Below are 26,358 nucleotides of genomic sequence, written 5' to 3' on the forward strand. Positions count from 1 at the left end.
GGGGAGGACTAATGGCGGGGCCTGGATATACACGCCTGTGAAAATTTTCAAAACCGGTGGCGTTTTTTTTTCTGGAAAGTTATTGCAGTCCCTGACTGAAGAAACATTTGTGGCAAGACGCACACCACTGATAGGGTGCGCTAATTTCATTAAGTGGCATGCGCTTCCTAATTATTATTTTCCTCAACTGCCCTCATTAGGACTGACGTAGGAAGCGCCAGCCTTAATGAATCAGGGTCTATGAGTTATAATCAGGTAGGGAAGCACATACCCAGTGACAGATTCCCTATAATGTATATATGGAGTAACAATTATTGTTGCATGTAGTTTTAATGCCGGCAATTGTTGCCTTCTTTCATTTGTTGCTGAATCAATATTCTATTACATCCAGCTATAATTATTCATCTTGGAGCACTGCTTTAGCCATGATTGTTTAGATCTTTTTCAATGTGAAAGCGTTTTCCATTTATTTCACCTGGAAACGCTCAGTATTACAATATGTTCATTCAGCATTATAAATGGCTGGGTTATGTTTATTTACAAATACTAGGAAAACTCCACTCACCCTCTTGCCAGGAGGACCTGGTGGTCCAGCTTCTCCAGATGGTCCGGGAGGTCCCTGAAGTTATGAAAAAAAATCCCAAATAATAGTTATTTACTAATTTATGATAGGCATAATATGCAAATTTATAAACATAACTTCTCATTTGAAATGTTTAAGTCTGGATCAACAGAAAAGTGCATTTCACTAATGATAGAAAAGAATATAAAAAGTTAGTAAAAGATGCACTCATACTTACAGGCTGGCCTGGTTCACCATCTTCACCTTTGTCACCACCGGTACCATCTTGACCCTGCGGAGATCAAATGAAAGTGAAGAAAATTCTAAATCCCTTGAATATAATTCCAAGCAGTGGCTAAAATGCATCACTGTCTATATGAAATAAATGTGTAAATGAAGCATTGGCTATGCAGACTTTGCTCAGGAAAACTCCGCAGAATAGAACACTATTTCCTTTTCATTTTATACTAAATCTTTCTTTTCCATGTCAAATATATTTCAGCCTTTGTCTGGTGACTGAATTTATATAAATAGAAAAAGTACAAGGCATAACGATGGCAGAACTGAAAAAACAATACATTTATGGTGATTTGTTGGTGTAGTGCTTGAACGTTGGGGATCCGGGTGGTGAGACCCTTAGCTTTTATCTTTCCAGTGGATAGATGTCAATCAGTGGAAGAGAAAAAATGGGTTGTCGTGCTGTGATGCTGGATGGATTCAGGAGAGCAAGCGATATAATCAGCAGATATTATTGTTCATAGTTCTACGCTTTTCGGAGCTAGCATGCATCTTCTTCAGGATCCAACAATAGGAGATAACTTCCTAAATACAAACCCTGTAATGTTTATAGATGTCTCTTCATTGTATTTCTTCGTAAACTACTGTAATAATATTTTTAGAGTTTTACAATTATATCCGATAATACTTTAATTTTAAATTAAAGTTTAAGTTCATTTTAAGTTTAAATACTACTTTAAACATGGAAAATTGTCTCATCTATGGCAACTTCTGAGGAGCTTAATGGGGTTGTCAAGGCTTTTCAATTCCTTCTTTAGAGAGAGACTGCGCACGTCTAGTTGGAATGTAGCCAGAGGTATGCATTTCACATACGGTCACATGACTGCTTGGTCTCGCTGCCGGCACCAGAGAGCCCTCGATGCAAGGATTCACAAGGTCTGCAGTCACATTGAGTGACTGCAGACTTTTGCGAACAGCCAGAAAAAAACCTATAAATTTCTTTCTTTATATTGAGAATCTGCTTTAATGCCTCCTTGATCTGGTAATTTATCAATTTTGTGCTTTTGTGTTTTCCGCCTCTCTATAGCTTTTTAATTATTTTTGTTAGCATACTTGTCTTAAGGCTTATTTTTTTTGTAGGATAAGATGTGATACAAATGATACAAACCATTTTTCCGTGTACTAAAAAATGGGAAAAAATTCCAAGTAAGAAATGGTGAAAATAAACCATAATTCCACTATTGTTTTTTAAGCTTTGTTATTTCACATGGCTCATTGTGTGATGAAAATGATCTGGCAATGTACAGTAATTATTAAAATGATGATTACAGCAACACCAACCTTGTATAGTATTATATATTTTTAGAGTTTAAAAAAAAAATCTGAATTTTTAAAAAATTATTTTGGTGGGGGTTGTGGCACCATTTTCTGAGATTTGTAACCTTTTTATATTTTGATGATCTTATATGAGGGCTTGTTGCTTGTATCTTGAGCTGACAGTTTTATTGATATTACCATGGGATATATATTGAAGATGTGGTTGTCCTGGTTAAAGAGTCTTGTTGACTTAAAAATGCGTTGAGAATTAACCACTTTTCATTCATCTACCTTTGCATTTCTCTTCAATTAAGCAGCTCAATCCCATGAAAATGCTTCATAGTTGGATTGTGGATATTGCAGCAACCAGATTCTCATGCATTTCAGTGATTGTGTCTTCCACAACCTCACTAGGTGAGGACATCTTTGACACTCCTACTATGTTATCCTGATAAGACCCGATTGTGCTTTACAAAATATTTTCATGGTTTCACAGCTATCAGCTTATGAGCAGGTGCTAACACCGGTGCCCTGAGGTTGACTTGGTTGTTAGTCGTAATGCCGGGACACTGTCCCAAAACACTGATATGAGGGACAGAGATGAGCAGATAACAGAGACCGGTTTTACATTGAGGTCCTGAGTACGGAAGGGCCATGTCTGGTACCTGGATGTTACTCCTGGGAGGGGTGAGCTACTGGAAATCTACAGGGGCTGTAAGAGAAGTCAGACTGAAAGGAATATCCAATCCTTGGAAAAATCTAAGGTTGAGAGTGTAAAGGCCCCTTTACACAGAGACTTTCTAGCGATCCCACCAGTGATCCCAACCTGGCCGGGATCGCTACAAAGTCTCTGGTGAGTCGCTGGTGAGCTGTGAAACAGGCAAACCTGGAAAACGACGCAACAGCGATATGGACCTGCAGAACGACCTAGCTAGTCATTGGGAACGTTGTAAAGCAGCTTTTGGAAAGGGAAGTCGCTAACGAAGTCGTTGTAAAGGCCCCTTTACACACTGAGACTTTCTAGCGATCATGCTGCACAGCGGGAAACAAAGGACCAAAGAATGGTCCTGAGAGATGTGTAGTGATCAGCAACCTCATAGCAGGGGCCAGGTCGCTGATGTGTTTCACACACCGCAATGTCACTGGGGAGGTCGCTATTACGTCACAAAACCGGTGACGTTACAGCGATGTCATTTGCGATGTTGCAGTGTGTAACAGGGCCTTAAGGGACTGTGTCAGACCATTACGTGTATTGTGCCATTGTTGTTTCTAGAACAAAAAAGTAAAGTCTTCAGTTCTTTACAACATAAGGTCTCTATTGTATCTTAAAAAAGGGAACCCTCGAGCATACTTTTACAAACTAATCCAATTATAATTGTTATTCTGCAACTACAGACTGAAAAACCAAAATGTGTTTAATATCAGTCCTAATTGTATTCATGACATTAGTTCTACGCTGAATGATAACAAAATAATAGAGATCAATAAAGCTTGTAAAAATACTCATATCCTCATCATGTTTTTCAGCCTCTACATAACTTATTGATCTTGATCTGTATTTGTGGCTGCAACATGGGTAAAAACGTTGTTGAAAAATATAATAGAAAAATGTAGGGTTACGGTGTCCCAACAGTTTTATCTCTTAATACTTACACTTGGACCAGGTTCTCCGGGAGGACCGGGATCACCTGGGAACCCAACTGGACCCTAAGAGTTTTAAGAGGAAGAAGGAGACATTTTTAGTGTCATGCCTAATCATTTATCCAAAACCTGAAAATACTAATAATTGAATGATCACTTACAGGATTTCCTTTGGGACCATCATCTCCTGGTGGACCTTTGGGACCAGCAGGTCCTGCAGCTCCTGGGGGTCCAGCTTCTCCTTTTTCTCCTCTCTCTCCTTTGGGGCCCTACAGATAAATATATATGGATTACAGATTATACGGTGTTAGAGTTCAGAAAGCCTTTAAGGGGTTGTAAGACGATTAAGTTCTTTGTAGCATTTTTTTTTATAAACTGACTAAAACCTTATTTTCACTTTTGTTAAGATTATAAAACCCCAGAAGCTTTAAACGCCTTGTACAGTCATTATTTAATGAATCTATGTCATCCCTCAAATCCCAGGGCTAATTTCTCTTTAGCTCTGTTCTTTGCTTGCAAAGCAATACTTAAGCTGCCAGACAGCTGAAGGGAAGTAGTCAACATGCTTGAGTAAAACAGAAATGATCATAAGACACCGATAAATTAGACAGTCACATTAGGTAAAATGAAGTTTTCTAATGAAGTGTTAACACAAGACAAGCTTTAAATAACTATAATTCTATTACTCAATTCAAATTTCCTCAAGAGAAGAAAATAAATCATTTTGACTCAAATTTTGCTATTTTACAAAGGCCCAATTTGACAATGTGACTATATTTGTTCACCACGACACCAGGAATATTAAAACTTTCCAGAAATGATTGTTCTCTGGTCATTTATTACACAATCAAAGTTTGGGGGTAAAATTCTAATTTTAGAAGAAATAGAGAAAAATTACTTACACCAACACCAGCTTCACCAGGTGGACCTGGATTTCCAGCTTCACCGGGTTCACCCTAAAATTGAAAAATCATAGATACATATTTATGTAATTTATATATATTATGTTCATTTTTTTACAAAGTTTTACAAAACCTTAAAATCAGGCTTGACATTTAAAAAGTATTAATTCTTCTCTAGTAGAGATGAGCCGATCCTTGGAAGTTTGGTTCGGCGGGTTCAGCCGGACTTTAGATGAAGTTTGGTTTGTTTTGGCACCCGGACTTAACCTGAACCCCAATGAAAGTCAAGGATTGGGCAGTTTCGCTCTCTGCCTACATACAGCCAGCCATAAACAGAGCACTTCTAGGGGAGAGCTTGCAGGATTGTAGGTTTTTGTACATACTATATCCATTATGCTAATTTTACCTCCAGTGAGAGCCATTCAGAGACTCCAAGTGGCTCACACTTTGCTGAGCACTGAGCATCCCCGAGCACAGCGATGCCCGAGTGAGCGATTAGCATAAGTAAAACACCCGAACTCCAAACTCAAACATTGATTTTCTTTCTTACCGTCCATGTTTGGTATGAACTCCAACCTTTACAGTTTGGGTTCGCTTATCTCTACGCTTTAGTTTTCTTACTTCACTAAAAATAGTGCAGTTCAATCCTTATATTCGGTGCCTTCCCTTTTTTTTCACAAATATTTAACCCCACGGCACATGTAATTTAACAATTATTTTGCCTATCATAAAAGAATGGTCCACAGGTATAAAAACTAAGCCCTGGATTCATTATTTACATTTATTTTTTTTTAAATCCGTTTTTTTTTTTGTCTTCAGGTATCTGCTGACATTTATTGCACAAATTCATAGTAATGTCTTAAGGCCGCTTTACACGCAACGACATTGCTAACAAGACGTCATTGGTGTCACGGATTTCGTGAAGCACATTCGGCCTCATTAGTTACGTCGTTGCGTGTGAATCGCAGGAACGACCATTAACAATCAAAATTACTTGCCTAATCGTTGAACGTTGACGCGTCGTTCCTTTCCTGACTATCATTGCTGTTGCAGGACGCAGGTTGTTCCTCGTTCCTGTGGCAGCACACATCGCTATGTGTGACATCGCAGGAACGAGGAACATCACCTTACCTGCGGCCGCCCGCAATGAGTAAGGAAGGAGATGGGCGGGATGTTCGTCCCGCTCATCTCTGCCCCTCCGCTTCTATTGGGCGGCCGCTTAGTGACGCCGCTGTGAAGCCACACAAACCGCCCCCTTAGAAAGGAGGCGGTTCGCCGGCCACAGCGACGTCGCTAGGCAGGTAAGTATGTGTGACGGGTGTAAGCGATGTTGTGCGCCATGGGCAGCGATTTGCCTGTGACGCACAACCGACGGGGGCGGGTACGCTTGCTAGCGATATCGATAGTGATATCGCTGCATGTAAAGTGCCTATTACACGATTTATAAATTTGGCACAAAGTAAACCAAATAAATGGCTTCTCACCTGTTTTTGCTCTTTTCAAGCAAAATGTCAAATTTTGCTCAAAATGTTGCGAAAAATGCATTCAAATATACCAAGGGGGTAAAATTTACAAATAACTTAACCAAGGGGGGCAAATTGAATAATGAATTGGGTGCAAACAAAAAAGGTGCAAAAGACACAAAACTAGAAAAGAAACAGGTGCAAGGGTCTAAGTGTCTTTTCACTTTACTTCCATTAGTTATGGTTTCAAGGCTTGTCCCATACCACTTATGGGGTGAAATATGTCTTCATTTAAATATATGCAAAGCATTAAATGTTCATTTTAGGAACAAACACTTTACACTGCTCTGCAGGGAGATTTAGATTTAAAATCCAAAGCTCACATTAAGCCTGTTGCCATTATTTTTCTAGCTCAGTGGACTGATAAATATAACCAGAAATAGGAATTTAGCATTAAAATGTTTCTAACTCTGTAAGGCCCAGATGGGGATTTTGTAAGTAACCTATGGTCTTTGTTACCAGATGTTCAACGATTAATCCATGCCCTGCTCACACAATGCCGGAAATTCTCTCATAGACTTATAAATTCACATTATCATGTCACATATTATAGGTAGAAGGTTTCATAGGCCGTAATCATATGACTCTGCACTCACAAATGCAAAAAAGAAATAAAAAAAAAATAAAGAAATAAAAAATAAATAAATAATATATATATATATATATATATATATATATATATATATATATATATACTAGCTGTAGTACCCTGGCGTTGCCTGGGATAGTAACTGTCTCTCTGTCTCTCTCACAGTCTCTGTCAGTGTGTCGTTGTCTGTCTGTCTCTCTGTCTGTCTCTTTCCTTGTCTGTCTGTGTCTATGTCTCCATCTCTGTGTCTGTCTGTCTTTATATCTTTGTGTCTGTCTCTATGTGTGTGTGTGCCTGTCTCTTTCCCCGGCTGTCTCTTTCCCTGGCTGTCTCTTTCCAGGGCTGTCTCTTTCCAGGACTGTCTCTTTCCAGGACTGTCTCTTTGCCCGGCTGTCTCTTTGCCCGGCAGTCTCTTTGCCCGGCAGTCTCTTTGCCCGGCAGTCTCTTTGCCCGTCCGTCTCTTTCCCCGTCCGTCTCTTTCCCCGTCCGTCTCTTTCCCCGTCCGTCTCTTTCCCCGTCCGTCTCTTTCCCCGTCCGTCTCTTTCCCCGTCCGTCTCTTTCCCCGTCCGTCTCTTTCCCCGTCCGTCTCTTTCCCCGTCCGTCTCTTTCCCCGTCCGTCTCTTTCCCCGCCCGTCTCTTTCCCCGCCCGTCTCTTTCCCCGCCTGTCTCTTTCCCTGCCCGTCTCTTTCCCCGCCTGTCTCTTTCCCCGCCCGTCTCTTTCCCCGCCCGTCTCTTTCCCCGTCAGTCTCTTTCCTCCTCCGTCTCTTTCCCCCTCCGTCTCTTTCCCCCTCCGTCTCTTTCCCCGTCCGTCTCTTTCCCCGTACGTCTCTTTCCCCGTCCGTCTCTTTCCCCGTCTGTCTCTTTTCCCGTCTGTCTCTTTCCAGGTCTGTCTCTTTCCAGGTCTATCTCTTTGCCCGGCTGTCTCTTTGCCCGGCTGTCTCTTTGCCCAGCTGTTTCTTTGCCTGGCTGTTTCTTTGTCCGGCTGTCTCTTTCAAGGGCTGTCTCTTTCCCCGTCTGTCTGTCTGCCTCTTTCCCCATCTGTCTCTGTCTGTGTCTCTGTTTGTCTGTCTGTCTTTCTCTGTCTCTGTATCCATCTCACCACCGACATCATATAACCTCACACATAAGCTTCAACTAACAGTTTATTTTGTTCCTATAGCAACCAGTGACAGTTGCTATTAATAACCTATAGCTCCCACCTCCATTCAGTTTAATGGCGGCAGGAATTTAGAGACTAACTGTAAAGCACGGGGTTACATTTTTCCGTCAAAAACATAGTCTACGACGTTCCCTGGGTCACATGAGGAGTCTGTGCAAACTTTCGTGATTGTAAATGCGACGGTGTGGATTCCTTTAGCGGACATACATATACATACACACACACACACACATACATACACACACACATACATAAACCGAGCTTTATATATTAGATATATGTATATATATATATATATATATATATATATATATATATATATGTACTTAACTTTACGTACTCCAATACACATTGTCTCTTTTCCAACAATGATCATGGTACAAAGAGTGATGGCAAGTCCAAGCTAAAGTTCATTATGACTTATGTTCTTACGGGGAATCTGAGAAGAGTATAATGTAGAGACACAGACCTGATTCCAGTGATGTGTCACTTACTGTTCTGCATGCTATAGTTTTGACAAAAATCACCGTTTATCAGCAGGCACTAATTTCCAACTTTCTGCCTATGCACAGGGTAAACAGAAAGCTTGCAATCAGTAGTGTGGGCGGGATAATACAGAGCTCAACATTCAGAAGACTGATAGATATGTAGCAGATAAAGCTGTGATTTGATCAAAACTACAGCAAGCAGTTCAGTAAGTGATATATCTCTGAAATCAGGATCTCTGCCTTTATATCATGCTGCTGTTGGATAAAGTAGCAATAAAATAGTGACAGATTTCCTTTAATAGTTCCATATCTGAATAACAGCCCATTAAATATAATAACGGAATTGAATTACAATAGCTTAATCTAGTTTCAGCCAGATTTCAATTCTTTATGACCATAGGCAGGGGCGTACAGAGAGATCATGGGGCCCCATAGCAAAAGCACAGTGCCATGTGTCATAATACATCATGCCATAAAACATTGTGGCATGATAGATTGTGTCATGTGCCCTTATATATCATGCCATAATACATTGTGATATAAAACATTATTCCACGTGCTATAATACATGGTTCATCTTGTCATGTTCCTCATACAAAGCAGACAGCTGGCTGGCAATTATCATTACTATGAATTATTTCTGAAGAGAACCTGTTACCTGATTCATGATCCCTAAGCCACGGGCAGTATGAATTTCAGCCTGGCACCACAATTGCAGCAAGGTATATTATTCTCTGAAACGCTCCATCATTTCAGAGATAGCCCACTTTGAAGAGCTAGCCATGGACCTAAAGGTACCGTCACACTAAGCGACGCTCCAGCGATCCCACCAGCAACCTGACCTGGCAGGGATCGCTGGAGCGTCGCTACACGGGTTGCTGGTGAGCTGTCACACAGGCAGATCTCACCAGCAACCAGTGACCAGCCCCCAGCCAGCAGCGACGCGTGGAAGCGATGCTGCGCTTGGTAACTAAGGTAAATATCGGGTAACCAACCCAATATTTACTTTGGTTACCAGCGCACACCGCTTAGCGCTGGCTTCCTGCACTCCTAGCCAGAGTACACATTGGGTTAATTACCTGATGTGTAGTCTGGCTATGTGTGCAGGGAGCCGGCACTCGCCGCGTGAGAGCGGCGAACGCTGGTAACGAAGGTAAATATCGGGTAACCAAGGAAAGGGCTTCTTGGTTACCCGATATTTACATTGGTTACCGGCGTCCGCAGAAGCCGGCTCCCTGCTCACTGCACATTCAGTTGTTGCTGTCTCGCTGTCACACACAGCGATCTGTGCTTCACAGCAGGAGAGCAACAACTAAAAAATGGTCCAGGACATTCAGCAACAACCAGCGACTTCACAGCAGGGGCCAGGTTGTTGCTGGATGTCACACACAGCGACATCACTAGCAACATCGCTGTTGCGTCACAAAAGTCGTGCCTCAGCAGCGATGTTGCTAGCGATGTTGCTAGTGAGACGTGGCCTTTATCCGGAGACAAGACTAGTCCAGTACTGCACCTGTTTGTCGTCTTTGAGCTTTGCAGACAGTAATTCACAGGTCTTTCCCCATGTACATAAGGAGAGACACGTTAATTGCTGTGGTGCTGGTAAGAGACAGCCAGGTGCCGTATCAGACTAGTCTTGTCTCCGGCTATGGTCCTTGGCTAGCTCTTTAAAGTGGGCTATCTCTGAAATGAGATAAACAACATGAATCAAGTGACAGATTCCCTTTAAAGCACCATTTAAAGGGGTTGTCTGGTTTTAAGCTAGAAGTCTGCAGTCTCTCTACATTAGGCCCGTTTCACACATCAGTGAAAAACACAGACGTTCTTCACTGACGTGTAAAACACGCACATGTCCCTCCGTGTTCCGTGATTCACGGCACACGTGGGTTGTCCATGTGCAATCCGTGATCCGTGATTGCATATGGACATTACTCAACTGCCTTCGTTCCTGCTGTCCATGGTGCTGAAGTCTCCAGCTCTGCAGCGTCCGCCCACCGCTCTAAGCACCTACTTCCTGGTCGGGTTTTCCTGCCCCTCATGAATTTTCATGAGCCAGGCAGGAGCTGCCGAGAACAGAGGCTGCAGAGCGAATCGCAGGCAAGGTGAGTTGAAAATATTTAATATTTAATATGTCCGTGATTTTCTGGTACGTGTTTCACTGATCACACACAGATCACACCACAGTGTGGTCCGTGGGTCATCAGTGATGCCAGCAAAAAACGGACTTGTCTCCGTGCAGAATCACGGCCACGGGTGTACGCTGCACGGAGACAAGTTCAGTGAAAAATCACTGATGTGTGAGCAGACCCATTGATTATAATGGGTCTGCGTATATGACAGTGATTCTGGTACGTTTTAAAAAAAGCACAAACGTACCAGAATCACTGACAAGTGAAACAGGCCTTAGTGCAGACTTCTGAATCATCACATTGCATGCACTGTGTGTTTGAGGATTCTCTGGTGCCTGGAAATGTGCTTGCAAGTATATGATTTGCACACTTCTGGCAACATTCCGTCTAGACTATACCCAGTCTTGCTCAATACCCCTGCATAGAGTGATGCTGCGCCCATCTAGTCGGCAAGTGACCGCATGTATGCAAATCACCATAACACCGGACAATTATATTTTGCAAGCTAGATGCACAATAAAATGCTTTTAATTAATGGGCGACATTACCTGCACAGTTCCCCTTCTCCCCACTTTTAAATAGCTGGAGTTTGGATCTATTTAAAACTAAGGAGGAATCATGGGGACACATTAAAATACATAATCAATATTGATCTTAACACTATCACCACCAGGCTCAATCTCTGCAGAGGCTGCGTTCCCCGCTCTGGTAAGCTGACATGTTTCATACAGGTAACCAATGGCTTGCGGGCCAGTGTAAAGCTGGTGTAAAGCTCATCTCTTGCAGAAAGCTACTTCCCCAAGGGGGCATGCTTATGCAAATTCAGCCAGAAAGTGGAGCCGGCAGTAGAATAGGAAGTAGTAAGTCTCCTCCATCTTGCACGCAGACATTTAAGGTACCGTACATCGGGCAGCCGCCAGACATCACCGGGCCCTCTCACCCGCCGGGCCCCATAGTAGTAATGTAGCTTGCTGACACTGACCATATGATAAATGTGGATTATTCAAGCTTCACTTTACTTGCTATAAAAAAAAAATCAAGCCCCCAATGCAAAATCTGCAACGGCCCCCATAACTAATACATGTCACAATAATACTGGTTTCCTCATATGTGGCAGAGCAGACTATTGGCCTCGATAGCGAACATAGGTGTAAGTGGGAAATAAATATAGACTCACGCAGGAAGGTGCATCTTCCCAGGTACGTCTACTCTGACATGACCTAAACCTCTATTTAAACTCAATAGAAAGAGATTATATTCTATTGAAGGGGAGATGAAGTAAATGAAGGAAAATGTATTTGCTGTTACTATGTAAATGGCCACAAATCTGCTGCACTTACTGACACCTGAGTGATACAGAAAAACTAAAAGCATTTTATATTGCTGATACAATAAATGTGCTACATTGTGAGTGATGTGTCTTTATAGTTTTGTATGCAAAAGCGTGACTGTCTGAAACATACAGACGACACGGCCTTGTTTCTATTTTCAGTATTCACTGAAATAGAAACAGTGATGTATGGTCTATAATAAATATGGAAATAATACAATTTCTTCACAGGTGTCAACAAAGGCTTTGAATACATTAGCGGAGCCTACATACAATGAATAACTGCAGGAACTCCGCCGTTCTGAGACCATTTGGTAACTCTATTTTAGGGTGAATAGTTTTCTGTATCTTTCCTGAATATTAAAAATTCTGAAGTATATAAGGCCAGAGAATGTCAATTCAAGGTTATTCAACCAGGGGCTCATCTCTAACACCAGAAAGTGTGCCCTAGCTGTTACTCTCCTGGTATTCTCCCAAACTAATAAAGTACAATTGATGTGTCCACTACCTGGACAATCCCTTTTTAGATTAGCTAATTGCACTTGTAAAATAAATATAACAGATGCTCTCCACCCACATCGGTGCTGTTCTAGCAATCTCTGCTCTGAGTCTCCCATGACTCACATGACATTATTATGCCATGTGAACCCTGCAGTTGATCAGTGGCTGCTTTTGGACTTCTGTGCTCTCACCTCTTCCACTTGTCTGAAGTTTGTTTGGAGGAAGTGAGAGTGCAGCAGATCAATATCAGCCGCTGACTAGCTGTAGGGGTCATAAGGCATAAAAATGTCACTCGAGCCTCAGGAGACCAAGTGATAACATTGCTGGAACAGCACTGCTTCTGAAAGTGAGAATCTGTTATTTTAATATAACATGGGGTCTACGGCTATTAAAAATAGTGCTCCAGGTATTGATAGCCTCTTAAGCTTTGATAAAGCTAAAGGGGTTATCCACTAATAGGACAACCTCTTCTCAAACATCATGTTTCCTCCTATAAAAATAACAAAGCCAATACTCACCTCTGGTGCAAGCATGGTTCCTGCGATGTCGGAACTCGCCTTCAGGAGGCACGCATTGTTATGACTTGCAAGCCCCATGACTAATCATCACCCGCTTTCTTCTCCCCACCTTTGTACGGTTAAGTAATTAACAGGAAGTGAGAGCTGCGACTGGCTGATCACTTCCTGTTAGTGACTTCTGTGTCCGAAGGTGGGGAGAAGGAAGCCGGCACTGTTTGGCCGTAAGACTCGAATATCCTAAGAATGTCACTTGGGCCCTGGGAACTCGAGTTCCAACACCACTGGAACCGTGCCGCCATTGGAGGTGAGTGTAGGCTTTGTTAATTTTTAGGGGGTGAAAATGGGGAATGAGAAGAAACTGTCAAAGTAGTAGACAACCCCTTTAAGGAGATATGATATTAAAACTATTGACTGGGATATAGATAGATAGATAGAGAGATAGATAGATAGATGGATAGATAGATAGATAGAAGGATAGATAGAAGGATAGATAGATAGAAGGATAGATAGATAGATAGATAGATAGAAAGATAGATAGATAGAGAGATAGATAGATGGATAGATAGATAGATAGATAGATAGATAGATAGATAGATAGATAGAAGGATAGATAGAAGGCTAGATAGATAGAAGGATAGATAGATAGATAGATAAATAGAAGGATAGATAGATAGATAGATAGATAGAGAATGATCACATGATTCCATCCTAGAATCTGGATGTCTACACTCAGCAATAGAAGCACTACACCTCAAAACTACAGTTTTCCTAATTTTCCTTCATCTAAACATGATAGTATAAGGAGTAGACTTTATGTTATGTGATTTTGTACTTGATCCATTAAGTTGTTCAATTTTCATCAAAGAACGGGCAGTAAATTATTTTCCAGAGCTTAGTATTTCAGTGATAGCAAAACCTCAGAGATATCCATGTTATACAATACATTTATCTTGGGATCTAAGTTTCTTATTGTATAAGACACAGTAAATATATTTACAAACATGGAATATTTAGGAAAAAACTAAGTATTTATGCTCATTTGAATATTAACTTCAGCACTTGTTGAGCATACTATATTATAAGGATGTGTACCATCCATGTGCACCATGAACCACATACATAAAGGACACGCATCCATTATAACCAATGCACCAGGGTACATGGCTGACCAAAGGTCCACGTGGAAAGAAATAGCAACTTTCAGTACTTTGGTCCACTTTATTGACCAGACAAGTGCATGTTAATGGCAGGCAGCTCTATACAAACAAGCGCACAGAGCCAGACATGTCTGTAATTTTTCGATGTGACTAGGATGAATTTTTTTACAGCTATCTGAACCCGGCCTTATTGTTAGTATTATAAAGCCTCATTTACTTAACTAATACAATTAATAATAATTTTATAATATTTGTAGAATTGTACCTATTAATAGAATAACCGGTCATTTCATTTTATGTTTCTACCATACTGGTTTAGCAGTTTCACCTCATTTATCAGGTCTTAATGATATCCAGTGTGTTCACATATTGATTCTATCTTCTGTTAATGAAACAAATCATCCAGTTTTTTTATTCTCATCTCAGCAATACTGAGTGACTATTAATATAATCCTCTTTAATGGGGGTGGAAAAGCCATGTTTATTACTTTATTAGGGAGTGAACCATGTAGAACCCCCATCTGTCCCTCCTCTCCCACTTCGTGGCGGACTCATCATGGGCAGCCTGAGAATTATACAAGGCACGGTGGCAGAGATAGAAGAAAAGCGGCCACTAGCTGCCACAAGCCCCGCAGATCACAGATCATTGCTAATTGTGCAAAAGGCAAAATATTTTGTAGTCATCTTTTTTTTATGCGAACTTCTTTCTATGACAACCTATTTATGATCTAGAACTTTCTTTTAGGATTTCTCAGTTTTTGGGCTATTTATAAGAAATTCTTGAGAATGAATCAGAAATGAAATAAAAAGAAATGATGCAGTTTAAGTATGGCTAATAATAACAGCAACAACAACAGCAGCACCAACAGCAACAGCAGCAGCAACAACAACAGTAGCTACAACAATAAGAACATAAGCAGCAACAACATCAACAGCAGCTACAACAACATCAGTGGCAGAACAACAGCAGCAGTAGTAACATAAACATTATAAACAGCAACTACAACAACATCAGCAACAACAGCATCATCAACAGCAGCAGCAACAACAACATCATCAACAGCACCTATAACAACAACATCATCATCATCATCAACAGCAGCTACAACATCAGTGGCAGAACAACATCAGCAGCTACAACAACATCAGCAACAACAGCATCATCTACAGCAGCAGCAACATCAGCAGCAGCAACAACAACATCATCATCAACATCACCTATAACAACAACATCATCATCATCAACAGCAGCTACAACATCAGTGGCAGAACAACAGCAGCAACAACAACATCAGCAACAACAGCATCATCTACAGCAGCAGTAACATCAGCAGCAGCAACAACAGCAGCTACAACAACATTAGCAGCAACAACATCAGCAGCAACAACAACAACATCATGAATACAGGTACAACAACAACAATATCATCAGCAGTAGCAACAACAGTAGCAGCAGCAACTACAACATCAGCAGCCACAACAACATCAGCAACAACAGCAGCAGCAACAGCAATAATAACAACTTAAATTATTATTAAAAAATTCCATTAGTGGTCATTTGGCAAGTAAACAATTCATTCAATGTCCCCTACAACAGTCAGTAGATCTTTTGATAAAACACAACTTTCAGCTTCAGTAACATGGTTGCCTCTTTTTGTATATTATTTCTAGAGACTTGAGACTCAATGTCTGAAATTTGCACAAATCATTGATATTTATGGTCTACATATCATTTTGAAGGCTGCCATTGTTTAGATGTGGCCAGGATAGAAGAGTTAGAGCTAAATAATGAATATGTTTGTATTGTATGTTTTCTACCGCCTTCTATGAGTATGACACTCTCAATCTTAGTATTATAAGTGATGAGTATAGTAAAAGCTTGAGTTATAATCATCCCAGTCATGGGTTAAAATAAATGTATATTAATGCGTAGAAAAATAGCCCAAATAATAGGATTCTAGCGATACAGAAACATACTCATCATTTAATGCAATAACAAAACTGTTCACCGCTGTCCCAATAGCTCAACATTTCTGAATTGTTGTCGAGTAGCTGACGTGAACATGCATTGTAATGCTTCTGAGATTATGAAGGCTGCACAAAAATGTAAAAATAAAGATTTCATCGCTACTTCGATTTTAGTCTACACAAAAACAATCCATAAAAAATATTTCTACTTGGAGATGATAAACCCGCAGAGCGTCTGCCTGATAGGACTGTGCACTTCCTTAGGAATACAAGTCTGCATTTGTCTGATTTAAGATGACAGCTATTATTATACAATAAGTCTGTATGCAAACACTGCAGGCAAAATCCTTCTAATGTATGGGAAGTCTGGAGAGGTGGAGAACGCTCTGGAGACACAATGTTCCCATATCACAAGATACAGACAAGCACAGAAATGGATTTCTTTTATAATGCACTTTTGTAATAATCCTAATGTCCATTCATTTGAAACTTGGTATTCTTGCATATTCCCATATGTTTTTGGCACGAATGTTTCCCTGAAGAATAAAATATCTAAGAGCTTGTCTGTTCTGCAGCTTTCCTGCCGTGGCACTACTGGGATATAGTCTATGGACATTTCCCCCAAAAGATGGTCTGATCACATTCACTACAAAGCCCAAGAGAAAAACACAAAATGCATGTACCCTATAATAAAGTATAATAAAGTAAATAGTAGAAGTACATTTACCGTATTTTTCAGATTATAAAAGGCACTTTTCCTCCAAAAATTTGAGCGAATGTAGCTTACCGGGAGGTGGAGAATGGGCGCTGTGCTGGCTGCGGTGGGGGTTATTCTGGCTGTGGTGGTAGCTGTGCTGGCTGCGTTCGAGGCTGTGCTGGTTGCGGTGGGGGCTGTGCTAGATGCAGTGGGAGCTGTGTTGGCTGCGGTGGGGTCTGTGCTGGCTGCAGTGGGGTTTATTCTGGCTGAGGTGGGAGCTGTGCTGGCTGCGGTCGAGGCTGTGCTGGTTGCGGTGGGGGCTGTGCTAGATGCAGTGGGAGCTGTGTTGGCTGCGGTGGGGTCTGTGCTGGATGAGGTGGGAGCTGTGCTGGCTGCGGTGGGGGCTGTGCTAAATGCGGTGGGGGCTGTGCTGTCTGAGGTGGGGGCTGTATGGAGCAGGGCGGTGCGGCGGGTGAGATGCTCTGTCGGCAGTGTAGGCTTCAAATAATGGCACATGGCGTGTGCGCAGATGGAGCTTTCAGCTCAAGATCCCATCTATACACGCGGCACCTCCGGACAAATTGATCTCCCAGCAGCGGATTTAAAGAAAATGGTACCAGGAGGTGGAGAATGAGCAGATGAGATCTTGGCTTGCCATTGAGCCGAGAGCTCTATCTGTGCACGTGCCGACTCTGGGTGCCATTTCTCTGAAGCTTGCATTGCCGATAGAGCACCCACCCTCTGCACTACCCTGCTCCACACAGCCAGCATGGCGCCCGCAGCCAACACAGCTCCACCGCAGCCAGCACAGCCACCACTGCAGCGTCTGCAGCATCGCCCTACTACAGCACCATCCCGCCTCCACCACTGCTGACGCCCTCCTACAGTAAGACACCACTAAAGTATAAGACGGACCCCATTTTTTTTTACCTTTTTTATCTCTAAAATTGGGGTGTGTCTAATAATCAAGGTGTTAATATTAGAGTAGGACTGTCCCAATGAGTATACCTTGTCATGGTGGGACGGCTTTTACACTTTTTTATCAAACTGCGTTAACCAAGTAGCATATTTTATTTAGATGTACTGCTACTATTTAATTATTGACTTTATTATAAAGTATATGCTCATTTTGTGTTTCTCTCGTGGGTTTTGTCTGTGAAATGACTCTTATTGGACATGTAACAACTTACTTGTTGCTGTAGTTGGAGCACTGTGCTTCTCGGTCATTACTCACATTGATGTCACTGATACAATACTTAAGTAGAATTGTTCTGACACACCTTAACACAGTGGAGTGGGTTTTACTCTTTTTGATCACACAAAGTTAACCAAGTGCCCTATGTTATTTACATGTACTACCACTATTTAATTATTGATTTTATTATAGGGTACTTGCTCATTTTGTATTTTTTGCCTGTGGACTGGCCATGGTGTGAATGTGCTCCTATTGCATGTATACTACCTTATGCTCTGGCTCATTTTTTTTCACATTCATGACAGTAGATTTTGATGTCGCTATGCCCACTCTAAATATACATTCAAGCAACTACATAAAACTGAAATAGGCCGTGATCTATTAGTGTTTAGACTTAACTAAAAGTCATCTTTTGTTTAGAGCAGAAACAAAAATGTCATTTAATACTTGGAGCAGGAACATGTAGATAGAGTGTGGTCACCCGACCAACCAAAGTCTGTGAAAAAGGACTTCCTTACCATGACTTATAGCGTTTCATACAACTAGATCACAATGTATACACATTACACTCTTATCACATCATTGAATGTGATGCTTTAAAATCTCTGCATGGGCAGCACGGTGGCTCAGTGGTTAGTACTGTAGTTTTGAAACTTTGGGGTCCCAAGTTCAAACCAAGACAACACCTGCATGGAGTTTATTGGTTTTCCATGTGTTTGCATGGGTTTCCTCCCACACTCCAAAGACAAAACGTAATCATAGGGAATTTAGTTGGTGAACCCCAATCGGCACAGTGATGATAAAGTCTGACAATCTCTGTGGACATTAATGGAATAAAACAACTAAATATGTTGATTGCATAGTAAACCAACTGAATTGAATGATTTAATATCATGATAGACTAAATACTACAGTCAATAATATATATAACAGAGCATTGTCTTTGCCAACCTTAAATCTAATGTGTGTGTTTTGGACTAGGATTTAGAGAAAGCCAAAAGAGGTACAGTAGTCACCCATTGGGAGAGGTAACTTTCCTCCCAAGAGGGTTACTTTACATTACTATTATTATTCGATGTGTAATAGTCATACACAGCATTCTTAATGAAGAGGAAGAAAAGAAGGATTCTTGTCACCTACCTTCTCACCAACACCGCCAAGAGAGCCGATAGACCCAGGTGGACCTTGTGGACCCTAAAGACAGATTTAAACACATATAAAGCTATAAAAATGCAAATGTTGTCTAAGGTAAATACAATGTCAAATACTTACATCTGCACCATTAGGACCTTGAGGACCTCTAGGACCAGGGGGACCAGGTGGACCCTGTTGAAAGAATTAGAGAATTAATTCTATTTATAACACAGCCAATCTATAGAGACATTGCTTACAAAGAAAAGGCAAACATGACACATTGTACATATCTACATTTCATAATGTTTCTTACCATTGGACCAACATCGCCATTTTCTCCCTTTTCACCTGGAGGTCCAGGAAGACCCTGAAATAAGTAACATGGACATATAATCAGTATTATCTCTCTAAAGGTGTAGCATATTCTTTACAGATTTCTTAGTTTTTCACATATCATATGAAGATGTTTCAGTATGGAGTATGGTTTTTAGTTAGTATCCTACTTCTCATACATTACAAAAGTTGGTTACATAGTGCAAGTCGTAAGATGGACCAGGGGTGGACTTATCACTGGTGCAATTTGTGTAGCTGCACAGGGGCCCAAGAGGTAAGGGGTCCACTTCTACCTTCAAAGTAGGGGGCATTGTGCATTATGATGAGCTATTGGATTGCAAAGGGCCCCTATATTGTTTCTGCACAGGGGCCGTCTTCTGTTTGTGTCTACCAGTGGGACAGACTATGCATAAAGTAATGGTATTATTGAAGACTAAAGGTGTCCATACACATTTGATGATTGTTCAACCTGGATGACCATCTAATGAACATGAGGGTGTACTGTGTTTCTCCTAACAGCAGATGTAAAGGAATAAAATCATTAGATAGTTTAATTTCAACATGCCCAATCCTTTTGTTCTCAGGATATATAAGCTGCCACCAAAAGTATTCCGAAGCAGCTTATTTCCTATTGGGAACATATCTATACTTGACAGGGCCAGGTGTGCATGTGTATGGGTGGGTCGTAGAAAATTTCCCTGCCTGACAAGTCCTTGGCAGAGATCTATTTATATGTATAGTCAGCCCAAGAAAAAGTATATAGCATAAATATATTTAGGAGAATATCACATACACGTTAGGACCCTAAAGTAACAATGAGTTAAGATACTGTTATTGTAGGGGTCCTAAAGGGTAAAGCTAAAATAGTATCTGAATGTGTGTGCATGAATATATATATATATATATATAAATATATATATATATATATATATAAAAAACAAAAAGATGCTGCAGTTACAGGTGCTAGCCGTAGGTTGCAACCCGCCAACCTATATACACACTCATCCTCCAGAAGCGTGGCAAAATGAGAGCGATAAATATACAGGTTAACATAGGCCTCATGTAAACCTTTGCTCTCAGCTGAGTGTGAAGTGGCGAGCTGCATGCTGCGCATCTACAATATTTAGCTATCAATCCTTCAACTATACTTCTACTAAGGGATACAAATGCCATGTTGGCCGCAGGATGTTGGCGGCTGTAAACGGATGATGAAAACTGTACACAGCAGTTGTAGTGCGAGCATGGTTAATAATTTATGTCCTGCTGGGCCAGACTGATGATATGTGAAGCAGCTACTGGCAATACAGAAAGGAACATCATTCATTTTCTCTCTGCAGCTACCAGCAAGAAATTATATTTAAAAATGTAAATCTACATTGAGCAGAAAATGAAGTTTATCTTCATCACAGACTCAAAATTACATTTGTAAGATGTATTTAAGAACGAGACAATATATGGAAAATACAAAAACTCATCATTGCCCTAAATCTCAGGATGCTAAGGCACAATTTAGTGTGCTATCTAAAAAGACAGAGGGTAATGGAAATGCAAATATATAGAAATATACAAAAATATTCAAACTTTTATTTTCCACTTTAGTTTAGAAAATAATTAGATTTTACCTTGGGTGCAGGGGTTGCAGCTTTGGATCTAAGGGGGGCTTTACATGTTGCCTCATCGCTACCAATATATCGTCGGGGTCACGTCGTTAGTGACGCACATCCGGCGCCGGTAGTGACATCGCAACGTGTAAATCCTGGGTGCGACGATGAACGAACACAGAAGCGTACAATATCGCTGATCTGTGTAACGTCGTTCGTTTTCATAATGTCAGGTCGACCACGGGTACGATGTTGTTTGTCGTTCCTGCAGCACCACACATCGCTGTGTGTAAACCCGCAGAAGCGACAAACATCTCCTTACCTGCGTCCCGACGGCAATGCGGAAGGGAGAAGGTGGGCAGGATGTTATGTCCCGCTCATCTCCACCCCTCCGTTTCTATTGGCCGGCCGATTAGTGACGTCGGGGTGACGTCGCTGTGACGCCGAACGCACCTCCCCCTTGAAGGAGGGATTGTTTGACAGTCACAGCGACGTCGCCGAGCAGGTATGTGCGTGTGAAGCTGCCATAATGATAATGTTTGCTATGGCAGCAATCACCACATATCGCATGTGTGACGGGGGCGGTTGCTATTGCGCTGGACATCGCTAGCAATTGCTAGCGATGTCGCAACGTGTAAAGTACCCCTTAGGGGATACAATAAGATCTCTGTGTCTCATATTAGAAGACACAACTGTTTTTGATGGTGACCCTGTTGGAGATTTTGCATTTTTGCACACAAGTTTCATAACATTCCACCGCACTTCCTCGTTTTAAAGGGGTTGTCTGGTATAAGTTACAAATCTGCAGTCAGTCTATGTGAATGCAGACTTGTGAATCCCCACATCATGCACTCTGCGTGATTTGCATACTTTCAGCCACATTCAACTAGTCTGTATCTGGCTTCACTTAATTCACTTGTATCGAGCAAGACTGGATGAAGTCTAGTTGGCATGTGATTGTGTGGAAACAAATCACGTACTTGCGGACACTTGCATGCTATTCCCATCATAGGACAATCCCCACAGTGCGCAGTGTGTGTAATGTCAGGATTCCCAAGTCTGCAGTGATATAGAGAGACTGCAGACTTGTAATGTAAGACCTGACAACCTCTTTAATTATATGGTGGTAGTAGCAGATAAGCGGCTGCCAAATGTCCTTGTATCCACTTATTTCCAATTTAAATTCAGACTTCATTCAGATGCAGAGGATGACATATCATTGGTGGAACCTGTCCAGTTGCATAGGGGCCCAAGACATAAGGGAGCCCATTTCCACTGCCAATGCAGCAATCAGGTTCTGTCATAGATAAAACTATTAGACTGCAGAGTGTCCCTATACTGTTTTTGTACAGGGGCCCTTTACTGCCTGTGTCTGCCATTGTTCAGATGGATGGGTTTTTCTACTGTGTCCTTAGATAGGGCAAGGTTATAGTATACATAATGAGGTTATGTTCACACAATTAAAATTTCACACAGATTAAAATCTCTTTCAAATTTGTTTCTATAGCTTTTATTTTTTTTTAATTTATAGTAGTAATTAGTGATGAGTGAGCACTAAGATGCTCGTTACTTGACCCTCGCAGGTCACACCCCAAATATTCCTATTGTATGCGACTATTCAGTGTGTGAATTCAAGGTATCTACAAACTGGAAACCTGTGGAAGAGAGGCTTGGATTTCTGCCATGTAGTTTTTGTTTTTACGTCAATGCTGGATTTTGCAATCTGAAATCCATGTATTGGCTGGGTTTTATGGAGGATGCCAATGGAAGGAGAGTTCTAAACAAGACTATCAATAATTGTGTGTACTTATTTTTACACATTATTATGTTACCCTGGAGGGAGCCCCTGCAAAGTCTTTGTTCAAGGACCTTCACCAATTTAGTAAATCTGATTTTCAGCTCGTGCAAAAAAGTGTGGGATGGCAGATAGAAATGTAACCTGTCATGTACATGCAGGCCGATCTGTGGACAGTATGGCATAGAGAAGGAGAAGCTGAGCAAAATGATATATAGGTTTGTTGCAAAATATTCAGTATAATTTGTATTTTATTCACTAAAGCCCCTGGTGTTTGTATCCATATGAGTCCAGTGGGCGGTCCTACTAGTCATTGGCAGCTATCTCCACATGCAGTTGTGAAGCCCCACAGGTGTTGTATCGGTGCATACCTTCAGGGACTCCACGTAGCTGGTGCTGGTCACAGGTAGGGAATCTTCGGTTTTGATCGTGACGCCACTCTCAGTATTGCGGTCAGTGGGGACCGCCACTGCAGGTTAGGGGACGCCTGGGGCTGATGGTGGGTGCAGTCGGATGTAGTAGCCTCCTGAGAGTGAGGCAAGCCCCAGGGCCCTGTGTAGGTTTGTAGTACCACAAGTCGCAGAATGACCACACAGGCAGAACTGTCTTTCAAGGGCTTTACTCACATTTGATGGCAGGGTGAGTAACCCGGGCGTAGCTGAGATGAACCAGGTGGGAACCAGGTATCCTTCAGGCTGACTTTATGAGGGTGACTACTGACTCGCCTTCCTTAGCCCTTGGTGGTTTGGGGTAACCCCGACTTTGAGTCCCTATGGGGGTCACCCAGGGAAGATGCTGCAGCCTCTCTCCCCCTTTTGTTTGCCGTTTGCTTGTTCCCCGGACCAGGCCACTCCAGCTGCTTGCCTCCTGTGACCTATGGGCCCTAACTGTGGTTACGTGGCTGCGGCTTTTGTGGTGTTGTGGTGTGGGCTTTGAGAGCCCCACACCGGCAGGTTTAGCAGAAGAAAGCTGGATCTATCTTCGCTTCGGGATCTGCCGCCCGGTTGGGCCTGGTGCTCTCTAGCAGTCTCCTTACTTCCCACTCCGTGCTCTCTCTCTAGCTGAAGCTGGCTTTCAGGTAGCACTCCTAGTTGACCGTTCTCCCCCGTCGGTAGCCACTGCGCGGGCGCTGTTAGACAGCATCAACCCCACAGGTCTGCTCCTCACTGAGCCCTATGGAGTTCTCCTCTAACTGACTCACATCTGGGACCTTCACTGCTGCTCCTGTCTGAGCTTCACTTTCCTGCTGCTCACTCCTCCACACTCTGCTGCAGACTCTAGACTGTTTACTCCTCCTTCTCTTTTCCCTTTGTGCCTGCCTACGCCACCTAGCAACCAGATTCTCTTACCACACCCCTTGAGAGGAGATGGAGGCTTTTGGCCCCCTCCACTATTCCAGTGAAGGTCAAGGCTTTTCCCCCTCCTGGGATCCCCAGGGGTCCTCTCATGGGTACATGTGTGAGACCTGATCACTATGCGCCTGTGTTCCACACCCCGGTCAGCCTTCTGGATTACCTGTCTTGTACTGTCCCCAGCATGGGTGCAGTACTCAGTGGTGCCTGACCAGGTCAGGGGCGCCACACAGTCATACAGGAAAGACTGTCAATTACTGAGAAGCACCGCCCACTGGACTAATATGTATGAAAACACTAGGGAAGTATAAAATGAAAGGTTAAATGTAAATCCATGTTCTATAGCATACTGTCTGCAGATAAGATATTTAATTTTCAACATGTTCCCTTTGAATGACTATGACCAGCTGAACACTGTCAGTCTTGCATGTGATTGACTATATTGACATTTATTGTATATAATTACATGATTCAGTAGGGGATCTCTAAATGTAATGTATAAGCTTTCACATTATATATATAAAGGTATCATTTATATCCTCTAATAGTCTGCCAAAGAAGAATGACTGGTTGGCATCCCCTTTCCCTCTAACCCCTAGGCACGTGCCCTGCCAGCCTGGCCGTATTTCTGCGCCTGTATACACATTTACATTCCATTCTGAGCAGTGAGCTGCATATATAATCAGATATATAGAAAGTGATAGTTATTTTTGCTATGCTGAGAGCATTGCAGAATGTATTCTGCGTTTCTCAGTGATCATCTTAGAGAGTACATCTCTGCACAGAACACCTCCCTGATAAATGAGCCTGTGATGGGAGAGGTCTGTTCTGCACGTTCCTTCTCCCAGACTTGTAACATCAGTAACTCTCTGCTTGGAGCACAGTGGCACATGAATAATCCCTGCCAGCTGGCAGAGTACTGATTACTGAGCTGATGGCCCATTTATTCAGGCTGCCAAGGCTGCTGACAGAGGCACAGCCAGCCTGATGCCCACAGATCTGGACTGTGCCATCTCCTCATGCTCACATTTCATCTGCTAAGGGCACGGGGCACCTCCTGTATCCCTGTAATATCTTCATCAGATGCCAAAAATGCCAGCACTCATTCACTGCTAATGAATATATACATAAACACTCACGCTGCTCTCTGTTTGCTGAGCAGATTGTCTGGATACTAGGGGGCATACAATTTATTCCAATAGAGGGGGCATCCTCTGTATATTCTGCAGCCCCTGTCCATCTAAATATATTACATCAGTATTTTATTTAAATAGTTCCTATGAAATGTTTTATTACTGCAAGAGTTTTCAGGACAGTGAATATGGGGCAAGCTTATGGCGGACAAAGAAGACCATATATTAACACAAGAATGGATATAGCATGATGTTGTTTCTGAAGGATACAATAGAAATTCTGCAGCCATAAGTACTTACTTGAAGACCAATTGGACCAGGGGGACCTGGGAATCCACGAGCACCTTCGTCACCCTTTTGCCCGAACATTCCCTGTTGACCTCTTGGACCAGGTTCTCCATCAGAGCCCTGTAAAGATGAGGAATATACAAGTCTCATCAGAAATATCAAGAAACTAAACAAGTAATGAATAGAGATTGAAGTTCGGTTCGGTTAGATAAAGTTTGGTTTGGGACCCGTACTTGACCTGATCCCCAATGGAAGTTACTAATTAGGCAATTAGGGCCTCTGTCCACATGCAGCCAACCCTAAACAGATCACTTCTGCGTGGGCAGGTTTCTCATTTTTTTGTACACGTTACATCTGATCACACTGTTGTTACCCTCAGTATGAGCTGTTCATACACTGGAAACGGCTCGCACTGGGCTGAGCACCGAGTGTACCCTTGCACAGTGATGCTCATGCCAGTGGTGTTCATACATAAAGCACCGGATCTCCAAGCCCAAACTCTATTTTTTTTGTAAAGTCTGTGTTTGGTATGAACACCGAACCTCGGGTTCACTCATCTCTAGTGATGAACAGTGTTATATCAAACCTATCACATATGGAAAACTACTACTGTAGGTCTGCTCTAGTCATAGTTTGATCACAAAGCCGCCTGGACTATGGAGTGATCATTTTCAAGAACCATATGTGTGTTCAAATACTAGTTATCTATGAGACATAAAATCTCATACTTTAATGCTTTTCATTAGTTTTACTTTACTCATCCTAAATGTGATATCCCATTATAAAAGAAGACCAGAAAAGAGATACAT

At 42.0% G+C, this 26,358-nt stretch overlaps 1 protein-coding gene across 1 annotated transcript in view; it reads right to left on the reverse strand.

Annotated features, from left to right (window-relative positions):
• Positions 1 to 26,358, reverse strand: part of COL11A1 (collagen type XI alpha 1 chain) — a 300,012-nt gene that overhangs the window by 14,849 nt on the left and 258,805 nt on the right. The window contains exons 46-54 of the mRNA XM_075322198.1: positions 25,562 to 25,669; positions 19,361 to 19,414; positions 19,186 to 19,239; positions 19,054 to 19,107; positions 4,660 to 4,713; positions 3,919 to 4,026; positions 3,770 to 3,823; positions 801 to 854; positions 566 to 619 (exon numbers count right to left, since the gene is read on the reverse strand). Coding sequence (XP_075178313.1) covers positions 566 to 619; positions 801 to 854; positions 3,770 to 3,823; positions 3,919 to 4,026; positions 4,660 to 4,713; positions 19,054 to 19,107; positions 19,186 to 19,239; positions 19,361 to 19,414; positions 25,562 to 25,669 — 594 coding nt within the window. The remainder of the gene's footprint in view (positions 1 to 565; positions 620 to 800; positions 855 to 3,769; positions 3,824 to 3,918; positions 4,027 to 4,659; positions 4,714 to 19,053; positions 19,108 to 19,185; positions 19,240 to 19,360; positions 19,415 to 25,561; positions 25,670 to 26,358) is intronic.

Source organism: Anomaloglossus baeobatrachus, chromosome 8, assembly GCF_048569485.1.
Source record: "Anomaloglossus baeobatrachus isolate aAnoBae1 chromosome 8, aAnoBae1.hap1, whole genome shotgun sequence".
Taxonomy (NCBI): Eukaryota; Metazoa; Chordata; class Amphibia; order Anura; family Aromobatidae; genus Anomaloglossus; species Anomaloglossus baeobatrachus.